We start from the raw sequence: 24,294 nt of genomic DNA on the forward strand, positions 1-24,294 counted from the left end.
GACTGGTAAGGGAAACTGGAAAATGATATAAAGGCATATAGATAGTAAGGAGTAGGAGGAGGGTGGGGCCGATTAGGGACCAAAATAGAGACCTACGCCTGGAGTATTGTGTCCAATTCTGGGCACCGCACTTTAGGAAGGGTGTGAAGGCCTTTGAGAGGGTGCAGAAAAGATTTATGAGAATGGTTCCAGGGATGAGGGACTTCAGTTACGTGGATAGACTGGAGAAGCTGGGGTTGTTCACCTTGGAGCAGAGAAGGTTGAGAGGAGATGTGATAGAGGTGTTCAAAATCATGAGGGGTCTGGACAGAGTAGATAGAGAGAAACTGTTCCCATTGGCAGAAGGGTCGAGAACCAGAGGACACAGATTTAAGGTGATTGGCAAAAGAACCAAAAGTGATGTAAGAAAAAACCTTTTACGCAGTGAGTGCTTGGATTCTGTAATGCACTGCCTGAAAGGGTGGTGGAGGAAGAGTCTATCTTATCTCTCAAAAGAGAGTTGGATAATATTTGAAGGAAACAAATTTGTAGAGCTACGGGGAAAGGGCGGGGGAGTGGGACTAGCTGACAGTCAGCACGGACTTGATGGGCTGTAGTCATTCTATGATTCTACCATGCTGTTCCCACATTTCAGGACATGGTGCCCCATTAACCCTTTAATTCCCACCTGCCCTGAAGTGCTGGTTTTCATGAGATTAAAGTTCCATGGGTTTCTGGGAGCTCTCTGATACACTCGACCAAGTAGAAATTTTCACTTCTTTGTTTGTGGTCCTCGACACAGTCACATCAAACATTCCCAGGACAGGTACAGCACGGATCAGATACAGAATAAAGCTCCCTCCACACTGTCCCATCAAACACTCCCAGGGCAGGAACAGCACGGAGTTAGATACAAAGTAAAGCTCCCTCTACACTGTCCCATCAAACACTCCCAGGGCAGGTACAACATGGGGTTAAATACAGAGTAAAGCTCCCTCGACACTGTCCCATCAAACACTCTCAGGGCAGGACAGCATGGGTTAGATAGAGTAAAGCTCACTCTACACTGTCCCATCAAACACTCCCAGGGCAGGTACAGCATGGGGTTAGATACAGAGTAAAGCTCCCTCTACACTGTCCCATCAAACACTCCCAGGGCAGGTACAGGGGATTAGATACAGAGTAAAGCTCCCTCTACACTGTCCCATCAAACTCTTCCAGGGCAGGTACAAGGGGTTAGATACAGAGTAAAGCTCCCTCTACACTGTCCTGGATAACTCTGTGTGATGTGTGAGGGGGTGACGTGGTGCCCTTTGAGTTGATCTGATCAATCCTCTTCGTGCTTCACTCTAACAGATCATGCTGTTTCCTGGCCTGTGGTTCAGTCACTCGGGCCTGGTGAGCTCGATTGAATTTGTGGTGCAGCCTTTGAAGAAAGCCACTCGGGTACGTTTCAAGATATTCAGGCCCTACTGCACCCCGAGCCTGTACCTGATCCCTCCAGGTAAGAGGCATGAGTGCCGGGAAGATACTTTACTGTGTCATATAGAAGAACCTTCTGGAATTAAATCTAGAATGTGGCAACTCCCCCCAAAGACCTTGTGCATAAATGCAGTTGCTGGGATGAACTTTGATCCTTGGCCTGTACTAATTGAGCTGATCCAATTGGCTTCATTTGTCCCTTAGTTAGCCAGGGTTCCCATTGCTGAAGAACCCGTTACTGAGACCCTGGAGAGTTGTGCCCCATCAGCGGTTTTTAATGAAATGAAAACGACACAGCAACAGCAAATTGCAATTTATATAGCGCCTTTAACGTAGTAAAACAGCCCAGATGCTGGTGAGGGTCTGGAACCCACTGCCTGAAAGGGTGGTAGAGGCAGAAACTCTCATCACATTTAAAAAGTACTTGAACATGCACTTGAAGAGCCGTAATCTACAGGGTTACGGACCAAGAGCTGGAAAGTGGGATGAGGCTGGATAACTCTTTGTTGGTCGGCACGGACACATTGGGCCGAAATGGCCTCCTTCCGTGCTGTAAATTTCTATGATTCGATGATCCCAAAGTGCTTCACGGGAATGTAAACAAGATAAAATTTGATATCAAGCCATATATTCGGACAGGTGACCAAAAGCTCAATCAAAGAGGTAGGTTTTGAGGAGTGTCTGAAAAGAGAGGGAGGTGGAGAGGCAGAAATGTTTAGGGAGGGAGTTCCAGAGCTTGGTGCCTAGATTGCTGAAGCCACGACTGCCAGTGGTGTCAGGGATGCACCAGAGGGCAGAATTGGATCAAGGCAGTGATCTTGGAGGTTGTGGGGCTGGAGGAGATTACAGAGATAGGGAGGGATGAGACCATGGAGGAATTTGCAACCAACAATGAGCATTTTAAAATGGAGGCAATTGGGGGACTGGAAGCCAATGTAGGACAGCGAGCACAGGGGTGTTGGGTGAACGGGACTCGGTACGGGTTAGGCCACGGACAGCAGAGTTTAGGATGAGCTCAAGTTGCCGGAGGCTGGAAGGAGGGAGGCCAGCCAGGAGAGGGTTGGAGTGGTTGGGACTGGAAGTAACAAATGCATGATTGAGATTAGGTCGGGATGGGATTGAGAACGGATTTCGTGCACACACTGACACCAGTGGCCTTGCTCCCTGTGGCAATCTCCCTGGCTGCTGTCACCACAACATCTACCTCAGGGTGACCATATTGTCCAAACCGAGTCCAGGGGACACACGGTGTGGAGGCACAGCAACGGAGCCAGGACACAGTTCAAGAAAACCGTCACGACGCATTTGTAGCTTCTGCGAGTGGAGTACGTGCCGAGACATCGCCATTTTCACTTTACACTTGACCTGGAATGATGCGTGCGTCCTGGCAATAGTGCTGTACCATCAATACTCGCTGCCGGATACCTCAACTTTAAATCTCTCAATTTTAACTCAGTTCCAAACAGATTGAGATTTTCCATACAAAAGCGAAATACTACGGATGCTGGATTCTGAAATAAAAACAGAAAAAGCTGAAAATCTCAGTGGGTCAGGCAGCATCTGTGGAGAGAGAAACAGAGTTAACGTTTTGGGTCGATGACCCTTCGTCAGAGCATGCGACAGTTCGAAATGTAACAGATTCTGAGAGAGGGAGGGGAGGAGAGATTTGAGACAAAAGGGATGCTGGGGATGAATGGGGTTTTTCTCTGTTGCTGGTAATTATTCTGCCATTCACTCCCTATCTAGACTCATCTTTTGTTTCCTAACTTGTGCCATTACCATCTCAAGTCGGCCCATCATCCTTTTGTCTCAAATCTCTCCTACCTTCCCCCCATCACAGTCCTTCCCTTTTGTTCTTTCCTCTCCTCTCTTTCAGAATCTGTTACATCTCGAACTTTTCCAGTTCTGACGAAGGGTCACCGACCCGAAACGTTAACTCTGTTTCTCTCTCCACAGATGCTGCCTGACCCGCTGAGATTTCCAGCATGTTCTGTTTTGATCTGAGATTTACCATAAAAGATGTAAAACTCCCTCAGTCTCAGAAGGTTTCAGAAACCTCTTCCCAAGTCGGAGAATTTATAGTGTGCCATATTTATTGTTTTAAAAAGCGCGCTGCAGCATGCTGATCTGAGGTAAAGTAAATCCCCTCACCCACCAGCTATCACTGCACTCTCGGCTTCTCCCACGTATTTTAAAGGTTCCGTCCTCCCGGCCATTCACTATTGGTCGAAACACGGGGGTCAGGTGACTCAATCCCCCAGAGTGCAGTGCGGCCCGAGCTATCGATGGGGTCTTTTCTCCGCTGCACTGCATTGTGGGAAGGCAGTGCCGCCATTGTCGTCGCCATTCAAACGGCTCCTGGAATCCGTTCCGTAGCTCAGACCGGGCGCGAGTGTGGCGAGAAGGCTCCCCTGGGGTTTCTGTACATTCACCTTTAAATAAACAAAGATTGAATTTATCCAGTTTATCCAAAAATAAAGTTAAAACCCAACTCCTGCTGACCAGCAGACCAATGAATGTGGCTCCATTCGGGAATGAGTTTCCTGAATCGGGGATTCTTCTGGGGACGTTGTTTGCCCATTGACGCAGTACCTCATCCGGGGACTGTCCCCGGAAAATCGTCATCATAGGCAGTCCTTTGGAATCGAGGAAGACTTGCTTCCGCTCTTAACATGAGTTCTTTGGTAGCTGAACAGTCCACTACGAGAGCCACAGTCTCTGAAACAGTTGGGACAGACAGTCATTGAAGGAAAGGGTGGGTGGGACTGGTTTGCCGCATGCTCCTTCTGCTGTCTGCACTTGATTTCTGCATGTTCCCGGAGATGAGACTCAAGCTGCTCAGTGCCCTCCCAGATGCACTTCCTCCACTTAGGGCGGTCTTTGGCCAGGGACTCCCAGGTGTCAGTGGGGATGTTGCACTTTTTCAGTGAGGCTTTGTGGGTGGCCTTGTAACGTTTCCGCTGCCCACTTTTGGCTTGTTTGCCATGAAGGAGTTCCGAGTAGATCACTTGCTTTGGGAGTCTTGTGTCTGGCATGCGAACAGTGTGGCCTACCCAACGGAGCTGATCAAGTGTGGTCAGTGCTTCAATGCTGGGGATGTTGACCCGGAACATGGGGACGTATGGTCAGCCTGATATACCTGAACTGAGGAAGTGGAGGGTGGTGGGCCCTGGATCTTGCCTGTGAGGGATACAGTGAAGCTCTGGTCATGCAGCGACCAGCAGCTTGGATTGGCTCTGCCGTGGCACTGATGGATCTGAAATCAGGAGCTACAGGTCGAGCTGCTTCTCACCTGAAGGAAAGATCAAGTAGGCCACTTTGAAAGTCCCTCACTCGCCACTGACATTTAAAAAAACACAACCCAAATTCTCCTGAGGCCTACATTTTCTAGGTACAGGAGGAGGCCATTTACCCCCTCTGTAAAGCCCTTACTCTACAGTATGAAATCACACGAGGCACATTCTGGGGACACTCTGTGACCTTAACTCTTTATTCACAGGACTCCAAAGACGATGACCCTGCATGGGACCTCCCTTTTTATACCTGTGTGATCAGGGAAGGAGTGTCTCCCACAAGTTCACCCCTTGTGGTCAAGGTGTGCATCTAGGTTGAGTGTATACAGTAATACAGTGGTGTTCCATTGTGGTTACATACATGACATCACCTTCCCCCTCTAAAGTCTTATTGGGATCATAGGTTTAGTCTTTCAAGTGGTCTACGCTCCCTCGTGGAGCGCCGCAATTGGGGCTCTGGCTGTTGGACACTGACGTGAGTGTCTGTCACCTGTGGTGATTCCGGCCTGTCTGGGCTGACCACAGGGACTGTGCATTCTTCCGATTGCTCTTGTTGCTCATTCACTGGCGGTGTTATGATCTCCATCTCATGGTCTTCTTCAGGTTCCTCCGTGTCGATGCTGAACTTTTTTTTTCTTGGTCCAGATGCTTACGGCATATTTGACCATTGTTGAGTTTTACCACGATTACCCTATTCCCCTCTTTGTCAATTACAGTGCCCTCAAACCATTTGGGTCCCATGGCGTGATTGAGGATGAATACAAGATAATTTATTTCTATACATCTCCACTCGAATTACGGTCATGGTACTCGTTTTGTGACTTGCGCTTGCCCTCAACTATGTCGGTCAGGACTGGGTGAATGAGGGACAACCGAGTTTTGAGTGTCCATTTCATTAGTAGCTCTGCGGGCGGGACCCCCGTGAATGCATGTGGTCGGGATCTATAGGCCAGCTGGAGACGCGATAGGTGGCATTGTAGGGAGGGTCCTTGAATTCTGAGCATACCTTGCTTAATGATTTGGACCGCATGTTCCGCCTGGCCATTGAAGGCCAGCTTGAACGGTGCAGTCCTGTCGTGGTTGATGCCATTGCCCGACATAAACTCTCGGAATTCGTAGCTTGTGAAACATGGGCCATTATCATGAACCAGGATGTCCGGCAAGCCATAGGTTGCAAAGATCGCATGTAGGCTTTCCACGGTGGTGGATGACATGCATGAATTCAGAATGATGCACTCGATCCATTTCGAGTACGCATCTACCACAATAAGGAACATCTTACCCATGAACGGGCCCGTGTAGTTATCATGAATGCGTGACCATGGCCTGGTGGGCCAGGGCCATGGGCTGAGCGGGGCCTCCCTGGGGCATTCCCAGCTGGGCACATGTTGTGCACCTGCGAACACAGTGTTCCAGGTCTGAACCAATTCCAGGCCACCAAATGTGTGACCAGGCAATGGCCTTCATCAGCACAATGCCTGGACGCTCGCTGTGGAGTTCCCTGATGAATGCCTCCCTGCCCTTCTGGGGCATAACTATCCGGCTGCCCCATAGTAGGCAGTCGGTTTGGATGGAGAGCTCATCCATCCGTCTGTGGAACGGTCTGACCTCCTCAGGGCATGCTCCGTGTGCGGGCACCCAATCCCCAGTCAGGACACATTTCTTAATCAGGGATAGGAGGGGATCTCTGTTTGTCCAGATTTTGATCTGGCGGGCTGTGATGGGGGAGCCTGCGCTGTCAAAGGCATCGACAGCCATGACCATCTCAGCGCTTTGCTCCGCTGCCCCCTCACTGGTGACCAGTGGAAGCCTGCTAAGTGTCAGCGCAATTTTCAGTGCCGGGCCGGTGCCGGATGGAGTAGTCATAAGCAGCCAGAGTGACAGCCCATCGCTGTATGCGAGCTGATGCATTGGCATTGATAGCCTTGCTGTCTGACAACAGGGATGTTAATGGCTTGTGGTCCGTCTCTAATTCAAACTTCCTACCAAAGAGGTACTGATGCATTTTTTTTACACCATAGACACATGCGAGTGCTTCCTTCTCGACCATCCCATATCCCTGTTCTGCTTGAGAGAGCGACCTGGAGGCATAAGCCACAGGTTGTAGTAGACCCTCAGCATTGCCCTGCTGCAACATGCACTCAACCCCATAGGACGATGCATCATATGTCAGAACCAATTTTTTACAGGGGTTGTACAGGGTCAACAACTTATTTGAACAAAGTAGGTTTTGCGCCCGATCAAAAGCCCATTCCTGACAGTCCCCCCAAAACCAATCACAATCCTTACACAGGAGCACGTGTAGCAGCTCCAACAATGTGCTTAAGTTTGGCAGAAAGTTCCCGAAATAGTTCAACAGTCCCAGGAATGAACGCAACTCCGATGTGTTGCAGGGTCTGGGTGCTCGTCAAATAGCCTCTGTTTTGGATTCGGTGGGCCGAATCCCATCTGCAGCAACCCTCCTGCCCAGAAACTCAACCTCAGGAGCTAAGAACACACATTTAGACTTTTTGAGTCGCAGGCCTACCTGGTCCAGTCAGCGTAGCACCTACTCCAGGTTGTGGAGATGTTCCTCGGTGTCTTGACCCGTGATGAGGATGTCGTCCTGGAATACGATCGTTCTAGGAATGGATTTAAGCAGGCTTTCCATGTTTCGTTGAAAAATCGTGGCCGCTGATCGAATGCCAAATGGGCACCTGTTATAAACGAACAGTCCCTTGTGCATGGTGATGGTGGTTAGTAGTTTAGATTCGTCGGCCAGTTTGGGTCATATAGGCTGAAGTGAGGTCCAACTTGGTGAACAGCTTGCCGCCTGCCCGCGTGGTGAAGAGGTCCTCCACTCTCGGGAGCGGGCATTGATCTTGTAGGGACACCCAATTGATGGTAGCCTTGTAGTCGCCACAGATCCTGACAGAGCCATCCGCTTTCAGGGCGGGAATGATGGGGCTCGCCCAGTCGCTGAATTCAACAGGCGAGATGATGCCCTCTCTCAACTGCCGGTCCAATTCGCTCTCGATCTTTTCCTGCATCACATACGGCACCGCTCTGGCTTTGTGGTGCACTGGCCCGGTGTCCGGGGTGATGTGTATCACTATTTTAGTGCCTTTGAAAGTCCCGATGCCAGGTTGGAATAGTGAATTGAATTGTTGTAGGAATTGTGAGCACGAACTTCGCTCCACAGATGACATTGCGTGAACATTCCCCCATTTCCAGTTCATCTCGGCTAACCAACTCCTCCCCAACAGTGTGGTACCATTGCCCAGGACAACCCAGGGCGGCAGCCGATTCACTAACCCATTGTGTGTGACAACCAACATTGCACTGCCTAGCACCGGAATGATTTCTTTAGTGAAGTCCGTAATTGTGTCTCAATACGTGCTAATTTGGGTCCACTGGCTTTAAGTGGCCATAGCTTCTCAAATTGCTGAACGCCCATGAGTGACTGGCTGGCCCCAGTGTCCAGCTCCATGCGTACTGGGATACCATTTAATAAAACTCTCATCATCATTGGTGGCATTTTGGTGTATGAACTGTGAAGATTTGCTACATGGACCCACTGAACCTCGGCATCCATCGATTTGCCCCAAAAGTCATCCTGCCTCAAAGAACCCTCTTCTGGTCCATCCGCCTCATATATTAGTCTGGTTGCAGACTTCCTGCACATTTGAGCTAAGTGGCCATGGAGATTTCAGTTCCTGCAGACAAACTGTTGAAATCTGCAAGATCTAGCTGAGTGTTTTCCCCCACACCTCCAGCATGAGTTAAAATTTCCATTGTTGGGAATAAAGGAACTATGGGCCAGGCATTCCACGCTGACTGTCCCTTTGACTGCTCTTAAGTACCCTATTGGTGGGTGTCAATGGCCCCATCCCGGGCCCGCATTGTCCACTGTGATGGCGTGAATGTCCGTTCAGCCTGCCATTGTCTCTGTTGAAGTCCTAGTCAGGGGTCTGTTGCTGCCTGGGGAGTGTTCGACTGCCCCTGCCTGCCTGCGGGGGTCTGAGTCGCATTGATGATGTTGACTCCCTGATCCATCGCTGTGTTAGAGGCAGAATTGCGCGCATATATTATTTTCGTCTCTTCCTCTCCCGCCATGAAATTTTGAGCTAACAACGCCACCGCTTCCAAGGTCAAATACTTGGTCTCAATTAATTTGCGGAAAATTCCCGCATGATCAATGCCGTCGATAAAGAAGTCCCTTAGCATCTCCCCCCTGCAGGCGTCTGTGAACTTACAGAGGCTGGCCAAACGCCGGAGGTCCGCTACAAAGTCCGGTATGCTCTGTCCTTCACGACGTCGATGGGTGTAGAATCTGTGTCGGGCCATATGTATGCTACTCGCCGGTTTGAGGTGCTCCCCGATCAATTTGCTAAGTTCTTCAAAGGTTTTGTCTGCCGGCTTTTCGGGTGCTAGTCAGTCCTTCATGAGCACGTAAGTCTTTGGTTCGCAGCTGGTCAAAAGATGAGCCCTTCGCTTGTCGGCCGCTGCATCCCCCAGCCATTCTTATGTAACGAAGCTTTGCTGAAGCCTCTCAACAAAATCGTCCCAGTCTTCCCCAACACAGTACCGTTCCTCTGTGCTACCGGTGGCCATTCTCGTGGGTCATGAATTCCCATTTCTCATCGCCAATGTAAAGTCCTTACTCTACAGCATGAAACGACACGAGGCACATTCTGGGGACAAGGTCACTCAGTGACCTTAACTCTTTATTCACAGGACTCCAAAGACGATGACCCTGCATGGGACCTCCCTTTTTATACTTGTGTGATCAGGTAAGAAGTGTCTCCCACAAGTTCACCCCTTGTGGTCAAGGTGTGCAACTAGGTTGAGTGTATACAGTAATACAGTGGTGTTACACTGTGGTTACATATATGACACCCTCGAGCCTGTTCCGCCATTCAGTTAGGTCACGGCTGATCTGTATCTTAATTCCATTCACCCGGTTTGGTTCGGTAACCCTTAATACCCTTGCCTAACAAAAATCTATCTATCTCAGTCTGGACATTTTCAGTTGAACTCCCTCCCCCGGCCTCAATGAACTTTTTGGGGAGAGAGTCCCAGATTTCCACGACCCTTTGTGTGAAGGAGCACTTCCTGATTCCCCACTGAACGGCCTGGCTCTAATTTTAAGGTTATGTCCCTTGTTCTGGACTTACCCTTACGAGAGGAAATAGTTCCTCTCTCTTTCTCTACTCTATCAAACCCTTTAATCATCTTAAAGATCTCAATCAGATCACTCCTAAATCTTCTATACTCGAGGAACTACAATAGTCTGTTCCACCTGTCCCATAATTGACTCCTTTTAGCCCCGCTATCATTCTGGTGAACCTGCGTTGCTCGCTTTCCGAGGTGCGGTGCCCTGCACTGAACGCAGTCCTCGAGATGCGATCAAACCAGAGCTTTATACAATTGTAGCATTACTACCACTCCTTTATATTTGTACACGATGGGGAGAGTACTTTGATCAAAGACTGCAGGCTGCCGTTTCCCATTACAAGTTACAAGCGATGGTAAACGGGCCATTCAACATCATAGGTAGTCCCTCATATCGAGGATGACTTGCTTCCACGCCAAACAAAGGATGAGTTCACAGGTGTTCCAATGAAGGACATAATATTCCAGGTCCTGAACTACATCCTGAAGGGTGGAAGATGCCTGTGCGTGGATTTTTTTAACGTGGGGTGGCCGTTGCACACCAGCCACCACACGAGCTTGACAGAGCTAGGTCTTGGTCCAGTGGCACGGATTAACGAAGACGACTGGAGACCAGCTCTGCTGCACGGACCTAGTGCGCACACATATCGCAGTGTGGGCTGGCCCGTGTTGCCTCGCCTCTTCTGGACCCCAAACTCACACCTCTCCTGGGCCTCAATCACCTCCGTCTATAATCCGACTTCAAATGGCCATTACTGAGCATAGCGGTGAGACTTTACATCACCCATGGCCCTGGTCAGGTTGGGAAATCCGCTGCAGAGGGTGAGGCAGTCCCGATGGTGAGCAGTCCCCCATGGTGAGTAGTCCCCGATGGTGAGCTGTCCGAATGGTGAGCAGCCCGGAGGGTGAGCAGTCCCCCATTGTGAGCAGTCCGAATGGTGAGCAGTCCCCGATGGTGAGCAGTCCCAATGGTGAGCAGTTCCGACGGTGAGCAGTCCCGAGGGTGAGCAGTCCAGATGGTGAGCAGTCCCCGAGGGTGGGCAGTCCCCGATGGTGAGCAGTCGCCTATGGTGAGCAGAGCCCGATGGTGAGCAGTCCCCGATGGCGAGCAGAGCCCGATGGTGAGCAGTCCCCGATGGTGAGCAGTCCCGAGGGTGAGCAGTCCCGATGTTGAGCAGTCCCGAGGGTGGGCAGTCTCGAGGGTGGGCAGTCCCCGATGGTGAGCAGTCCCTGATGGTGAGCAGTCCGTATGGTGAGCAGTCCCGAGGGTGGGCAGTCCCGAGGGTGAGCAGTCCCGATGGTGAGCAGTCCCGAGGGTGGGCAGTCCCTGATGATGAGCAGTTCCCGATGGTGAGCAGTCCCTGATGGTGAGCAGTCCCGAGGGTGGGCAGTCCCCGATGGTGAGCAGTCCCCGATGGTGAGCAGTCCCCGAAGGTGAGCAGAGCACGATGGTGAGCAGTCCCCGATGGTGAGCAGTCCGGATGGTGAGCAGTCCCCATGGTGAGCAGTCCCCGAGGGTGAGCAGTCCTGATGGTGAGCAGTCCCAATGGTGAGCAGTCCCTGATGGTGAGCAGTCCCGAGGGTGAGCAGTCCCCAATGGTGGGCAGTCCCCGGTGGTGAGCAGTCACCGATGGTGAGCAGTCCCGAGGGTGAGCAGTCCCGATGGTGAGCAGTCCTGAGGGTGAGCAGTCCCCGATGGTGGGCCGTCCCCGATGGTGAGCAGTCCCGAGGGTGAGCAGTCCCCGATGGTGAGCAGTCCCGAGGGTGGGCAGTCCCGATGGTGAGCAGTCCCCGATGGTGAGCAGTCCCCGATGGTGAGCATCCCGAGGGTGGGCAGTCCCCGATGGTGAGCAGTCCGGATGATGAGCAGTCCAGATGGTGAGCACTCCCCGATGGTGAGCAGTCCCAATGGTGAGCAATCCGGATGGTGCGTGACCCACTTTAAAGGGGCAGTAGCCTAGTGGTTATGGCACTGACCACACTTGATCAGCTCCGCTGAGCGGGCCACATAGTTCGCATGCCCGAACAAGACTCCCAAAGCAAGCGCTCTACTCGGAACTCCTACACGGCAAACGAGCCAAACGGCATTGGAATCGTTTCAAGGACAGCCTCAAAGCCTCCCTGATAAAGTGCAACATCCCCACTGACACCTGGGAGTCCCTGGCCAAAGACCGCCCTAAGTGGAGAAAGTGCATCCGGGAGGGCGCTGAGTACCTCGAGTCTCATCGCTGAGAGCATGCAGAAATCAAGCGCAGGCAGCGGAAGGACGTGCGGCAAACCAGACTCCCCACCCACCCTTTCCTTCAAGCATATCTGTCCCACCTGTGACAGGGACTGTGGTTCTCATATTGGACTGTTCAGCCACCTAAGGACTAATTTTTAGAGTGGAAGCAAGTCTTCCTCGATTCCGAGGGACTGCCTATGATGATGATGATGGTTATGGCACTGAATTGACCACCCAGAGGTCATGAGTTCAACCAGAGCAAGCTGTGAAACTGAATTCAATAAATCTGGTCATTTGTGAGGTGGCACCATGAAAATGACCACGAAAGCTGCTGGGTGTTTGTAAAAACCAGTCCCACACGAGTTGGTTGACACTTAATGGCCCTCAGGGTAACAAGTGACAGGCAATAAAAATGGCTTTACCCACATCCTGAGAACAATTTTTAAACAGAGCAGGTTCCAATGGCAAGAAAGCATCTTTAAGCAACAGATCATGCTGTATAGGTTAACTGAAGAGTAAAGCTCGGCTGCCCATGTCCTAACTCGCACCAAGTCCCGCTCACCCATCATCCCTGTGCTCGCTGACCTACATTGGCTCCTGGTCCAGCAACGCCTCGATTGTAAAATTCTCATCCTGGTGTTCAAATGGCCTCCATGGCCTCGCTCCCTCCCTGTAATCTCCTCCAGCCCTACAGCCCTTCGCGAACACTGTGCTTCTGAACTCTGGCCTCTTGTGCATCCCCACTACTTTCGCCCCACCATTGGTGGCCATGCCTTCAGTCATCTCAGCCTCAAGCTCTGAAATTCCCTTCCTAAACCTCACCGTCTCTCCTCCTTTAAGATGTTCCTTAAAACCGACCTCGTTGACCAGTCTTTGACCAATCTGTCCTAATATCTCCTTCTTAGGCTCGGTGTCATTTCTTGTCTGCTAACAATTCTGTGAAGCGTCTTGGGACGGTTTACTACATTTCTGCTCCACCATTGGTGGCCGTGCATTCAGCCACCTAGGCGCTAAGCTCTGAAATTTCCTCCCGGGACTGCGTCACCTCTTTTAAGATGCTGCCTAAAATAAGCTTGAATCATTCCGACCACATTGCCCGCTGAGCCCCTGACCCGGCGGGCGGTTGCGAGGGAGAGGGGAAAAGACAGAGAGACTGGGGGTGCAGGGAGGGAGAGAGAGAGACTGTGGGGGGGGGGGGGTGGTGGGAGTGAGCATGGTGGTTGGGGGAAGAGAGAGAGCGAGAAAGAGAGACTGGGGGGGGGGGGCAGAGGGGAGGGAGAGAGAGCGTTTGGGGGGGGGGCAGTGTGGCAAGGGAAGAGAAAGCCTGGGGTGGATGGGAGGGAGAGTCTAGGGTTGGGGGGGGGGTGGCGTGGGGAGAGACACAGCTGTGGGGAGAGAATCGGAGGGGAGAGAGGGAACTTGGGGAAGACAGATCACGTTCTTCCAACCCCCTACAAGGGACATCGTTGGTGTGGATGAAATCCAGAAGTCACGACAATGTTACTATTCACTTCATACCCAATAAACCGGTTAACAATCCGTACACAATGCCTGCCCCATCCATGTTGTGGGGGGTGGGGCTGGTGTAAGTAGGGACTTTGGCTGGGGGGGCGGGTGCTGCACTAGTGATGGGGGGGGGCAAGGGCTTTGGGTGGGGGACCCAGCATTTGCACTAGGGTAGGAGAGAGAGAGCGTGGGGTGGGGGGGGCAGGTGTGGTGGGAGCATGGGGGGGGTGTGGAAGGGAGCGTGGGGGGGTCATGGGAAGGAGTGTGGGGGTGTGTGAGAGGGAGTGTGAGAGGATATGTGGGAGGGAGCGTGGGGGTGTCTGTGGGAGGGAGCGTGGGGGTGTGTGTGGGAGGGAGTGTGGGGGGTGTGTGGGAGGGTGTGTGGGAGGGAGCGTGGGGGTGTGTGTGGGAGGGAGTGTGGGGGGGAGCGTGGGGGTGTGTGTGGGAGGGAGTGTGGGGGAGTGTGTGGGAGGGTGCGTGGGAGGGAGTGTGGGGGGTGTGTGGGAGGGAGCGTGGGGGTGTGTGTGGGAGGGAGTGTGTGGGTTGTGTGGGAGGGAGTGTGGGGGGTGTGTGTGGGAGAGAGTGTGGGGGGATGTGTGTGAGAGGGAACGTGGGGAGGTGTGTGTGGGAGGGAGTGTGGGGGGGTGTGTGGGAGCGAGCGTGGGGGTGTGTGTGGGAGGGAGTGTGTGGGTTGTGTGGGGGGTGTGTGTGGGAGAGAGTGTGGGGGGATGTGTGTGAGAGGGAACGTCGGGGGGTGTGTGTGGGAGGGAGCGTGGGGGTGTGTGTGGGAGGGAGTGTGCGGGGGGTGTTTGGGAGGGAGTGTGGGAGTGTGTGTGGGAGGGAGTGTGGGGGTGTGTGTGGGAGGGAGTGTGGGGGTGTGTGTGGGAGGGAGTGTGGGGGTGTGTGTGGGAGGGAGTGTCCGGGGATGTGTGGGAGGGAACGTGGGGGTGTGTGTGTGGGAGGGAGTGTGGGCGGGTGTGTGGGAGGGAGTGTGGGTGGGTGTGGGTGGGAGTGTGGGGATTGGAGGGAGTCTGGAGTGGGATGAAGGGAAAGTGAGGAGGGGATGAGAGAGAGACTGGGGGTGGGGGGAGGGAGAGCGAGAGAGCACGGGAGTGGGGGAAGAGCGGGAGAATCTCTCCCTCTCTCGCTCTCTCTCTTCCTGCCCCCAGGCTCTCTCTCTACCCACCCGGACTCTCTCCCTCCCTCTCTCCCCCTCCCCCCACCCCAGACTTACCCTCCCTTCCACCCTGGACTCTCCCCTACCCACCCACGCTCTTCCCCCGTGCTCCCCCCCCAGACTTTGGCTGGCACTTGGTGGCTGCTGGGGAGATCTATCCTCCGTGCCTTCTGGAAGTAAATGTGGATCGAGTTACAATTTGCGAAGTCAGTGAGACCTTGGGCTGGACGGTTCCAGTTACACATTCCAGAGAAACTTCAGGGTGTGGCTTATCCTCCAAAGGGACCAATCAGAGACAAAGGGCGGCCATTTTTACAGTACAAATAAACGTGTCCACCTAATAAAAGGGCCTTGTAGAAAAGTCACATGATGACAATTGGAGCCACCTTGTGGAGTCTGTTTGTTAGTGATGTGGTAAAGAATATATCACATTGGCCATGTGTCCGAATGTCTCCTTTCTTTGGCTCGGTGTCAATTCTTGTCAGATTACGCCCCGATGAAGCACCTTGGGACATTTGACTGGGCTGACGGCTCTGTGTAATTTCAAGTGACTGTATTGAAGATGGTCGTGTTGTATGGAGCTGTTGAATGAATTTCTCTGTGTTCCTGATGCCAGTGCCTGTGCTGATGCCGGCGGCCGACTGTAATCTGTGCCTCTCCTGTTGCTCAGGCTGCGAGACCCTGCGGACACCCTTCGCCAGCTGTGACACGCAGCCGCTGTGCAATACCACGGGTGGGTGCCGGAGCGGCCAGCAGTGGTGCCACCTGCAGGAGGGCTGCCTGCCCGTCACCAGCCCCTGCAGCTCCTACGCGTTTGAGAACATCACGACCAACATCCTGCCCATCGCAAGCCCGCCCAGGTACAAGGGAACTCAGCCGTATTATTCGCAGGTGGCAGACATACCCATGACTATCAGCTCCGACCTCACCGCCATGCACATCAATGTGAGTTATGGTGTCCGCGATCCTCCTTGGTCTCCACTTGATTCAAAGGATACATGTCGGGTCAAGGACTTGTGTAGGAGAATGTCGGTTCTGTTCGGGAAGTGGCTGTGGAACGGGTTCCTGAGTGAGCAACAATCTGCTTCTCTTATCTCTCTCCTTGTGGTCCGGCTTGAAAATGTGGCATTGCCTCCAATTTGCTTATAAATTGATGATTTTGGGGCAATTGTCTTCCTTTTATTCTCTCTTTCCCTGCCTTCCCCTCTCTCCTTGACGGCGATGCCTTCTGCGGTCAATGATTCACCTTCCTATATCTAGCCTAACTCACGTATCTCACCTGTGATGCCAGACTGTCAGTGGCACTGGACCATTTGACCATGAAGGGAATGACAGAGGATCCTGAACTCACGTCACTGTACAGTACCCCAGTGTTATACAGTGACAGATCTGTACCCATCAGTACTGTACCCCAGTGTAACAGTGACAGATCTGTACCCATCAGTACTGCACCCCAGTGTTGTAGTGTGACAGACCTGTACCCACCAGTACAGAACCCAGTGTTACAGTGACAGACCTGTACCCACCAGTACTACACCAAAGTGTTATACAGTGACAGACCTGTACCCACCAGTACAGAATCCAGTGTTACAGTGACAGACTTGTACCCACCAGTACTACACCAAAGTGTTATACAGTGACAGACCTGTACCCACCAGTACAGAACCCAGTGTTATACAGTGACAGACCTGTACCCACCAGTAATGTACCCCAGTGTTATACAGTGACAGACCTGTACCCACCAGTACTGCACCCCAGTGTTATACAGTGGCAGACCTGTACCCACCAGTACTGTACCCCAGTGTTACAGTGACAGATCTGTACCCATCAGTACTGCACCCCAGTGTTATACAGTGACAGACCTGTACCCACCAGTAATGTACCCCAGTGTTATACAGTGACAGACCTGTACCCACCAGTACTGCACCCCAGTGTTATACAGTGGCAGACCTGTACCCACCAGTACTGTACCCCAGTGTAACAGTGACAGATCTGTACCCATCAGTACTGCACCCCAGTGTTATACAGTGACAGACCTGTACCCGCCAGTACAGAACCCAGTGTTACAGTGACAGACCAGAACCCACCAGTACTACACCAAAGTGTTACACAGTGACAGACCTGTACCCACCAGTGCTGTACCCCAGTGTTATAAAGTGACAGACCTGTACCCATCAGTACTGTACAGCAGTGTTACAGTGACAGACCTGTACCCACCCGTGCTGTACCCAAGTGTTAGACAGTGGCAGACCTGTACCTAACAATACTGTACCCCAGTGTTTGACCATGACAGACCTGTGCCCACCAGTAATGTGCCCCAGTGTTATATAGTGACAGACCTGTACCCACCAGTACTGTATCCCAGTGTTATACAGTGACAGACCTGTACCCACCCGTACTGTATCCAAGTACTACAGTGACAGACCAGTACCCAGCAGTACTGTATCCCAGTATTGCAGTGACAGACCAGTACACACCAGTACTGTACCCCAGTGTTATACAGTGACAGACCTGTACTCTGCAGTTCTGTACCCAAGTGTTATACAGTGACGGATCTATACCCACCAGTATTGTACCCCAGTGTTACACAATGGCAAACCTGTACCCAGCAGTACTGTACCCCAGTGTTATACAGTGACAGGCCTGTACCCACCAGTACTGTACCCCAGTGTTATACAGTGACAGACCTGTACCCACCAGTACTGTACCCCAGTGTTATGCAGTGACAGACCTGTACTCAACAGTACTGTACTCCAGTGTTACAGAGACAGACCTATACCAACCATACTGTACCCCAATGTTATACAGTGACCTGTACGCACCTGTACTGTACTCCAGTATTATACAGTGACAGACCTGTACCCACCAGTACAGTACCTCAGTGTTGTACACTGACACACCTGTACCCACCAGTACTGTACCCCAGTGTTATACAGTGACAGACCTGTACCCAACAGTACTGTACTCCAGTGTTACAGTGACAGACCTGTACCAACCCGTACTGTACCCCAATCTTATACAGTGACAAACCTGCATGCACCCATACTGTACCCCAGTATATTACAGTGACAAACTTGTACCCATCAGTAGAGTACGACAGTGTTATACACTGACACACCTGTACCCACCAGTACTGTACCCCAGTGTTATACAGTGACAGACCTGTACCCACCCATACTGTACACCAGTGTTATACAGTTACAGACCTGCACCCACCAATACTGTACCCCAGTGTGACACAGTGACGGACCTGTACCCACCAAAACTGTACCCCAGTGTTATAATGTGACAGACCTGTACCCACCAGTACTGTACCCCAGGGTTATACAGTGACAGGCCTGTACTCTGCAGTTCTGTACCCAAGTGTTATACAGTGACAGATCTATACCCACAGTGTTACAGTGACAGACCTGTACCCACCCGTACTGTACCGCAGTGTTATACACTGCCAGATCTGTACCCACCCGCACTGCACTCCAGTGTTATACAGTGACAGTCCTGTACCCACCAGTACTGTACCCCAGTGTTATACAGTGACAGACCTGTACCTTCCAGTAATGTACACCAGTGTTTTACACTGACAGACCAGTACCCACCAGCAATGTACCCAAGTGTTACAGTGACAGACCAGTACCCACCGGTATTGTACCCCACTGCTATACAGTGATAGACCTGTACCCAACAGTACTGTACAACAGTGTTATATAGTGACAGACCTATACCCACCAGTACTGTACCCCGTGTTATACAGTGACAGACCAGTACCCACCAGTACTGTACCCAAGTGTTATACAGTGACAGACCTGTACCCACCAGTACTGTACACCAATGTTATACAGTGACAGACCTGTACCCACCAGTACTGTACCCCCGTGTTGTACAGTGACAGACCTGTACTCACCAGTACTGTACACCAGTGTTACAGTGACAGACCAGTGCCCAGCAGTACTGTACCCAAGTGTTATTCAGTGACAGACCTGCACCCATCAGTTCTGTACTCCAGTGTTATACCGTGACAGACCAGTACCTTCCCGTACTGTACCGCAGTGTTTTACAGTGACAGACCTGTACCCACCAGTACTGTGCCCAAGTGTTATACAGTGACAGATCTGTAGCCAGTAGTACTGTACCCTAGTGTTACAGTGACAGACCTGCACCACCCGTACTGTAGTCCAGTGTTATACAGTGACAGACCTGTACCCACCCGTACTGTACCCCAGTGTTACAGTGACAGATCTGTACCCATCAGTACTGCACCCCAGTGTTATACACTGACAGACCAGTACGCATGAGTACTGTACCACAGTGTTATACAGTGATAGACCTGTACCCAACAGTGCTGTACTTTAGTGTTACAGTGACAGATCTCTACCCACCAGTACTGTACCCCAATGTTATATACTGAGAGACATGTACCCACCAGTATTATACCACAGTGTGAAACAGTGACAGACCTGTACCCAACAGTACTGTACTCCAGTGTTATACAGTGACAGACTTGTACCCATCCGTATTGTACCACAGTGTTATACAGTGACAGACCTGTACCCACCAGTACTGTACCCCAGTATTACACAGTGACAGTCCTGTGCCCACCAGTAATGTACCCCAGTGTAATACTGTGACAGACCTGTACCCACCAGTACTGCACCCCAGTGCTATAGTGACAGATCCGTACCCACCACTACTGTACCCCAGTGTTTCAATGACAGACCAGTATCCACCAGTACTGTACCCCAGTGTTACAGTCACAGGCCAGTACCAACCAGTGCTGTATCCAAGTGTTAGACAGTGACAGACTTGTATCCACCAGTACTGTACCCCAGTGTTACAGAGACAGACCTCTACACACCATTACTGTACCCCAGTTTTATACACTGACAGACCTGTACTCACCAATACTGTACTCCAGTGTTATACAGTGACAGACCAGTACCCACCTGTACTGTACCGCAGTGTTATTCAGTGACAGACCTGTACCCATCAGTGTTGTACCCCAATGTTATATACTGACAGACCTGTTCTCACCAGTACTATACCACAGTGTTATACAGTGACAGCCCTGTACCCACCAGTACCGTACCCCAATGTTATACAGTGACAGACCTGTACCCACCAGAACTGTACCCCAGTGTTATACAATGACGGCCCTGTACCAACCAGTACTGCACCCCAATGTTATACGGTGACAGAACTGTACCCACCAGTACTGTACCTCAGTTTTACAGTGACAGACCAGTACCCACCTGTACTGTATCCCAGTATTATACAGTGACAGACCTGTACCCACCAGTACTGCACCCCAGTGCTATAGTGACAGATCCGTACCCACCACTACTGTACCCCAGTATTTCAATGACAGACCAGTATCCACCAGTACTGTACCCCAGTGTTACAGTGACAGCCCTTTACCCAGCAGTACTGTACTCCAGTGTTATACAGTGACAGACCTGTACCCACCAGTACTGTACCCCAGTGTTACAGAGACAGACCTCTACACACCAGTACTGTACCCCAGTTTTATACACTGACAGACCTGTACTCACCAATACTGTATTCCAGTGTTATACAGTGACAGACCAGTACCCACCCGTACTGCACCGCAGTGTTATACAGTGACAGACCTGTACCCAGCAGTACTGTACTCCAGTGTTTTACAGTGACAGACCTGTACCCACCAGTACCGTACCCCAATGTTATACAGTGACAGACCTGTACCCACCAGAACTGTACCCCAGTGTTATACAATGACGGACCTGTACCAACCAGTACTGCACCCCAATGTTATACGGTGACAGACCTGTACCCACCAGTACTGTACACCAGTTTTACAGTGACAGACCAGTATCCACCTGTACTGTACCCCAGTTTTATACAGTGACAGACCTGTACCCATCATCACTGTACCCCAGTGTTACACAGTGACCGACCTGTACCCAACAATACTGTACTCCAGTGTTACAGTGACAGACCATTACCCACCTGTACTGTACCCAAGTGTTATACAGTGACAGACCTGTACCCACCAGTACTGTACCCCAGTGTCATACAGTGACAGACCTGTACCCATCCGTACTGTACCCCAGTGTTATACAGTGACAGACCTGTACCCATCAGTGCTGTACCCCAATGTTATATACTGACAGACCTGTTCTCACCAGTACTATACCACAGTGTTATACAGTGATAGACCTTTACCCACCAGTACTGTACTCCAGTGTTATACAGTGACAGGCCAGTACCCATCCATATTGTACCACAGTGTTATGGAGTGACAATCCTGTACCCACCAGTACTATACCCCAGTGTTATACAGTGACAGACCAGTACCCATCCGTACTGTACCCCAGTGTTAGACAATGACAGACCTGTACCAACCAGTACTGTACCCCAATGTTATACAGTGACAGACCTGTACCCACCCTTACTGTACCCCAGTGTTATACACTGACAGACCTGTACCCACCAGTACTGTACTCCAGTGTTATACAGTGACAGGCGATTACCCACCCGTACTGCACTCCAGTGTTACAGTGACAGACCAGTACCCACCGGTACTGTCCCCCTGTTTTAAACAGGGACAGACCTGTACCCACCATCACTGTACACCAGTGTTACACAGTGACTGACCTGTACCCAACAATACTGTACTCCAGTGTTACAGTGACAGACCAGTACTCACCAGTGCTGTACCCAAGTGTTATACAGTGAGAGACCTGTACCCACCAGTACTGTACCCCAGTATTACAGAGACAGACCATTACACACCAGTACTGTACCCCAGTTTTATATACTGACAGAACTGTACTCACCAATACTGTACTCCAGTGTTATGCAGTGACAGACCAGTACCCACCCGTACTGTACCGCAGTGTTATACAGTGACAGACCTGTACCCACCAGTCCTGTGCCCAAGTGTTATACAGTGACAGAGCTGTAGCAAGTAGTACTGTACCCTAGTGTTACTGTGACAGACCTGCACCACCCGTACTGTAGCCCAGTGTTATACAGTGACAGACCTGTACCCACCCGTACTGTACCCCAGGGTTCAACAGTGACAGACCACTACCCACCAGTAATGTACCCCAGTGTTATACACTGACAGACCAGTACCCACGAGTACTGTACCCCAGTGTTATACAGTGATAGACCTGTACCCAACAGTGCTGTACTTTAGTGTTACAGTGACAGATCTCTACACACCAGTACTGTACTCCAGTGTTATACAGTGACAGACCTGTACCCACCCGTACTGTACCCCAGTGTTATACAATGACAGATCTCTACCCACCAGCACTGTACTCCAGTGTTATACAGTGACAGACCTGTACCCACCAGTACTGTACCCCAGTATTACACAGTGACAGTCCTGTACCCACCAGTAATGTACCCCAGTGATATACTGTGACAGACCTGTACCCACCAGTACTGTACCCCAGTGCTATAGTGACAGATCCGTACCCACCACTACTGTAACCCAGTGTTTCAATGACAGACCAGTATCCACCAATACTGTACCCCAGTGTTACAGTGACAGGCCAGTACCCACCAGTGCTGTAACCAAGTGGTAGACATTGACAGACCTGTACCCACCAGTACTGTACCCCAGTGTTACAGAGACAGACCTCTACACACCAGTACTGTACCCCAGTTTTATACACTGACAGACCTGTACTCACCAATACTGTACTCCAGTGTTATACAGTGACAGACCTGTACCCACCAGTACCGTACCCCAATGTTATACAGTGACAGACCTGTACCCACCAGAACTGTACCCCAGTGTTATACAATGACGGCCATGTACCAACCAGTACTGCACCCCAATGTTATACGGTGACAGACCTGTACCCACCAGTACTGAACCTCAGTTTTACAGTGACAGACCAGTACCCACCTGTACTGTAACCCAGTGTTATACAGTGACAGACCTGTATCCACCAGTACTGTACCCCAGTGCTATAGTGACAGATCTGTACCCACCACTACTGTACCCCAGTCTTTCAATGACAGACCAGTATCCACCATTACTGTACCCCAGTGTTACAGTGACAGGCCAGTACCCACCAGTGCTGTACCCAAGTGTTAGACAGTGACAGACCTGTACCCACCAGTACTGTACCCCAGTTTTACAATGACAGACCAGTACCCAGCTGTACTGTACCCCAGTGTTATACAGTGACAGACCTGTACCCACCCGTACTGTAGCCCAGTGTTATACACTGACAGACCTGTACCCACCAGGACTGTACTCCAATGTTATACAGTGACAGACCTATACCCACCAGTACTGTACCCAAGTGTTATACGGTTACAGACATGTAGCCACCAGTACTGTACCCAGTGTTACAGTGATAGTCCAGTACCCACCAGTACTGTACCCCAGTGTTATACAGTGACAGACCTGTACCCACCATACTGTACCCCACTGTTGTACGGTGATAGACCTGTAACCAGCAGTATTGTACCCCAGTTTTATACATTGACAGTCCTCTAAACACAAGAACTGTGCCCCAGTGTTACAGTGACAGACCAGTACCCACCAGTACTGTACCCCAGTGTTACACAGTGATAGACCTGTACCCACCGTACTATACCCCAGTGTTACAGAGACAGACCTCTACCCACCAGTACTGTACGCCAGTTTTATACACTGACAGACCTGTACCCACCAGTACTGTACCACAATGTTACACAGTGATAGACCTGTACTCACCAGTACAGTTCCCCAGTGCTATACAGTGACAGACCTGTACCCACCAGTACTGTACCGCAGTGTTATGCGGTGACAGACCTGTACCCACCAGTACTGTACCCCAGTGTTACAGTGACAGACTTTTACCAACCAGTACTGTACCCAAGTGTTATACAGCGACAGACCTGTACCCACCAGTACTGCACGCCAATGTTATACGGTGACAGACCTGTACCCACCAGTACTGTAGCCCAGTTTTACAGTGACAGACCAGTACCCACCTGTACTGTACCCCAGTTTTATACAGTGACATACCTGTACCCACCATCACTGTACCCCAGTATTACACAGTGACCGACCTGTACCCAACAATACTATACTCCAGTGTTACAGTGACAGACCAGTACCCACCTGTACTGTACCCCAGTGTTATACAGTGACAGATGAGTACCCATCCGTACTGTACCCCATTGTTATACAGTGACAGACCTGTACCCATCAGTGCTGTACCCCAATGTTATATACTGACAGACCTGTACTCACCAGTACTATACCACAGTGTTATACAGTTATAGACCTGTACCCACAAATACTGTACTCCAGTGTTATACAGTGACAGACCAGTACCCATCCATACTGTACCACAGTGTTATGCAGTGGCAATCCTGTACCCACAAATACTGTGCCCCAGTGTTATACAGTGACAGACCCGTACCACCAGTAATGTACCCAAGTGTTAGACAATGACAGACCTGTACCAACCAGTACTGTACCCCAATGTTAT

The 24,294-nt window shown here is 51.1% G+C and overlaps 1 protein-coding gene across 1 annotated transcript in view; it reads left to right on the forward strand.

Moving 5' to 3' along the window:
• The window catches only part of pkd1b (polycystic kidney disease 1b), a 370,954-nt gene that overhangs the window by 17,203 nt on the left and 329,457 nt on the right, over positions 1-24,294 (forward strand). The window contains exons 5-6 of the mRNA XM_070856829.1: positions 1,336-1,483; positions 15,486-15,760. Coding sequence (XP_070712930.1) covers positions 1,336-1,483; positions 15,486-15,760 — 423 coding nt within the window. The remainder of the gene's footprint in view (positions 1-1,335; positions 1,484-15,485; positions 15,761-24,294) is intronic.

This window comes from Pristiophorus japonicus, chromosome 16 (genome assembly GCF_044704955.1).
Source record: "Pristiophorus japonicus isolate sPriJap1 chromosome 16, sPriJap1.hap1, whole genome shotgun sequence".
NCBI classification, from domain to species: Eukaryota; Metazoa; Chordata; class Chondrichthyes; family Pristiophoridae; genus Pristiophorus; species Pristiophorus japonicus.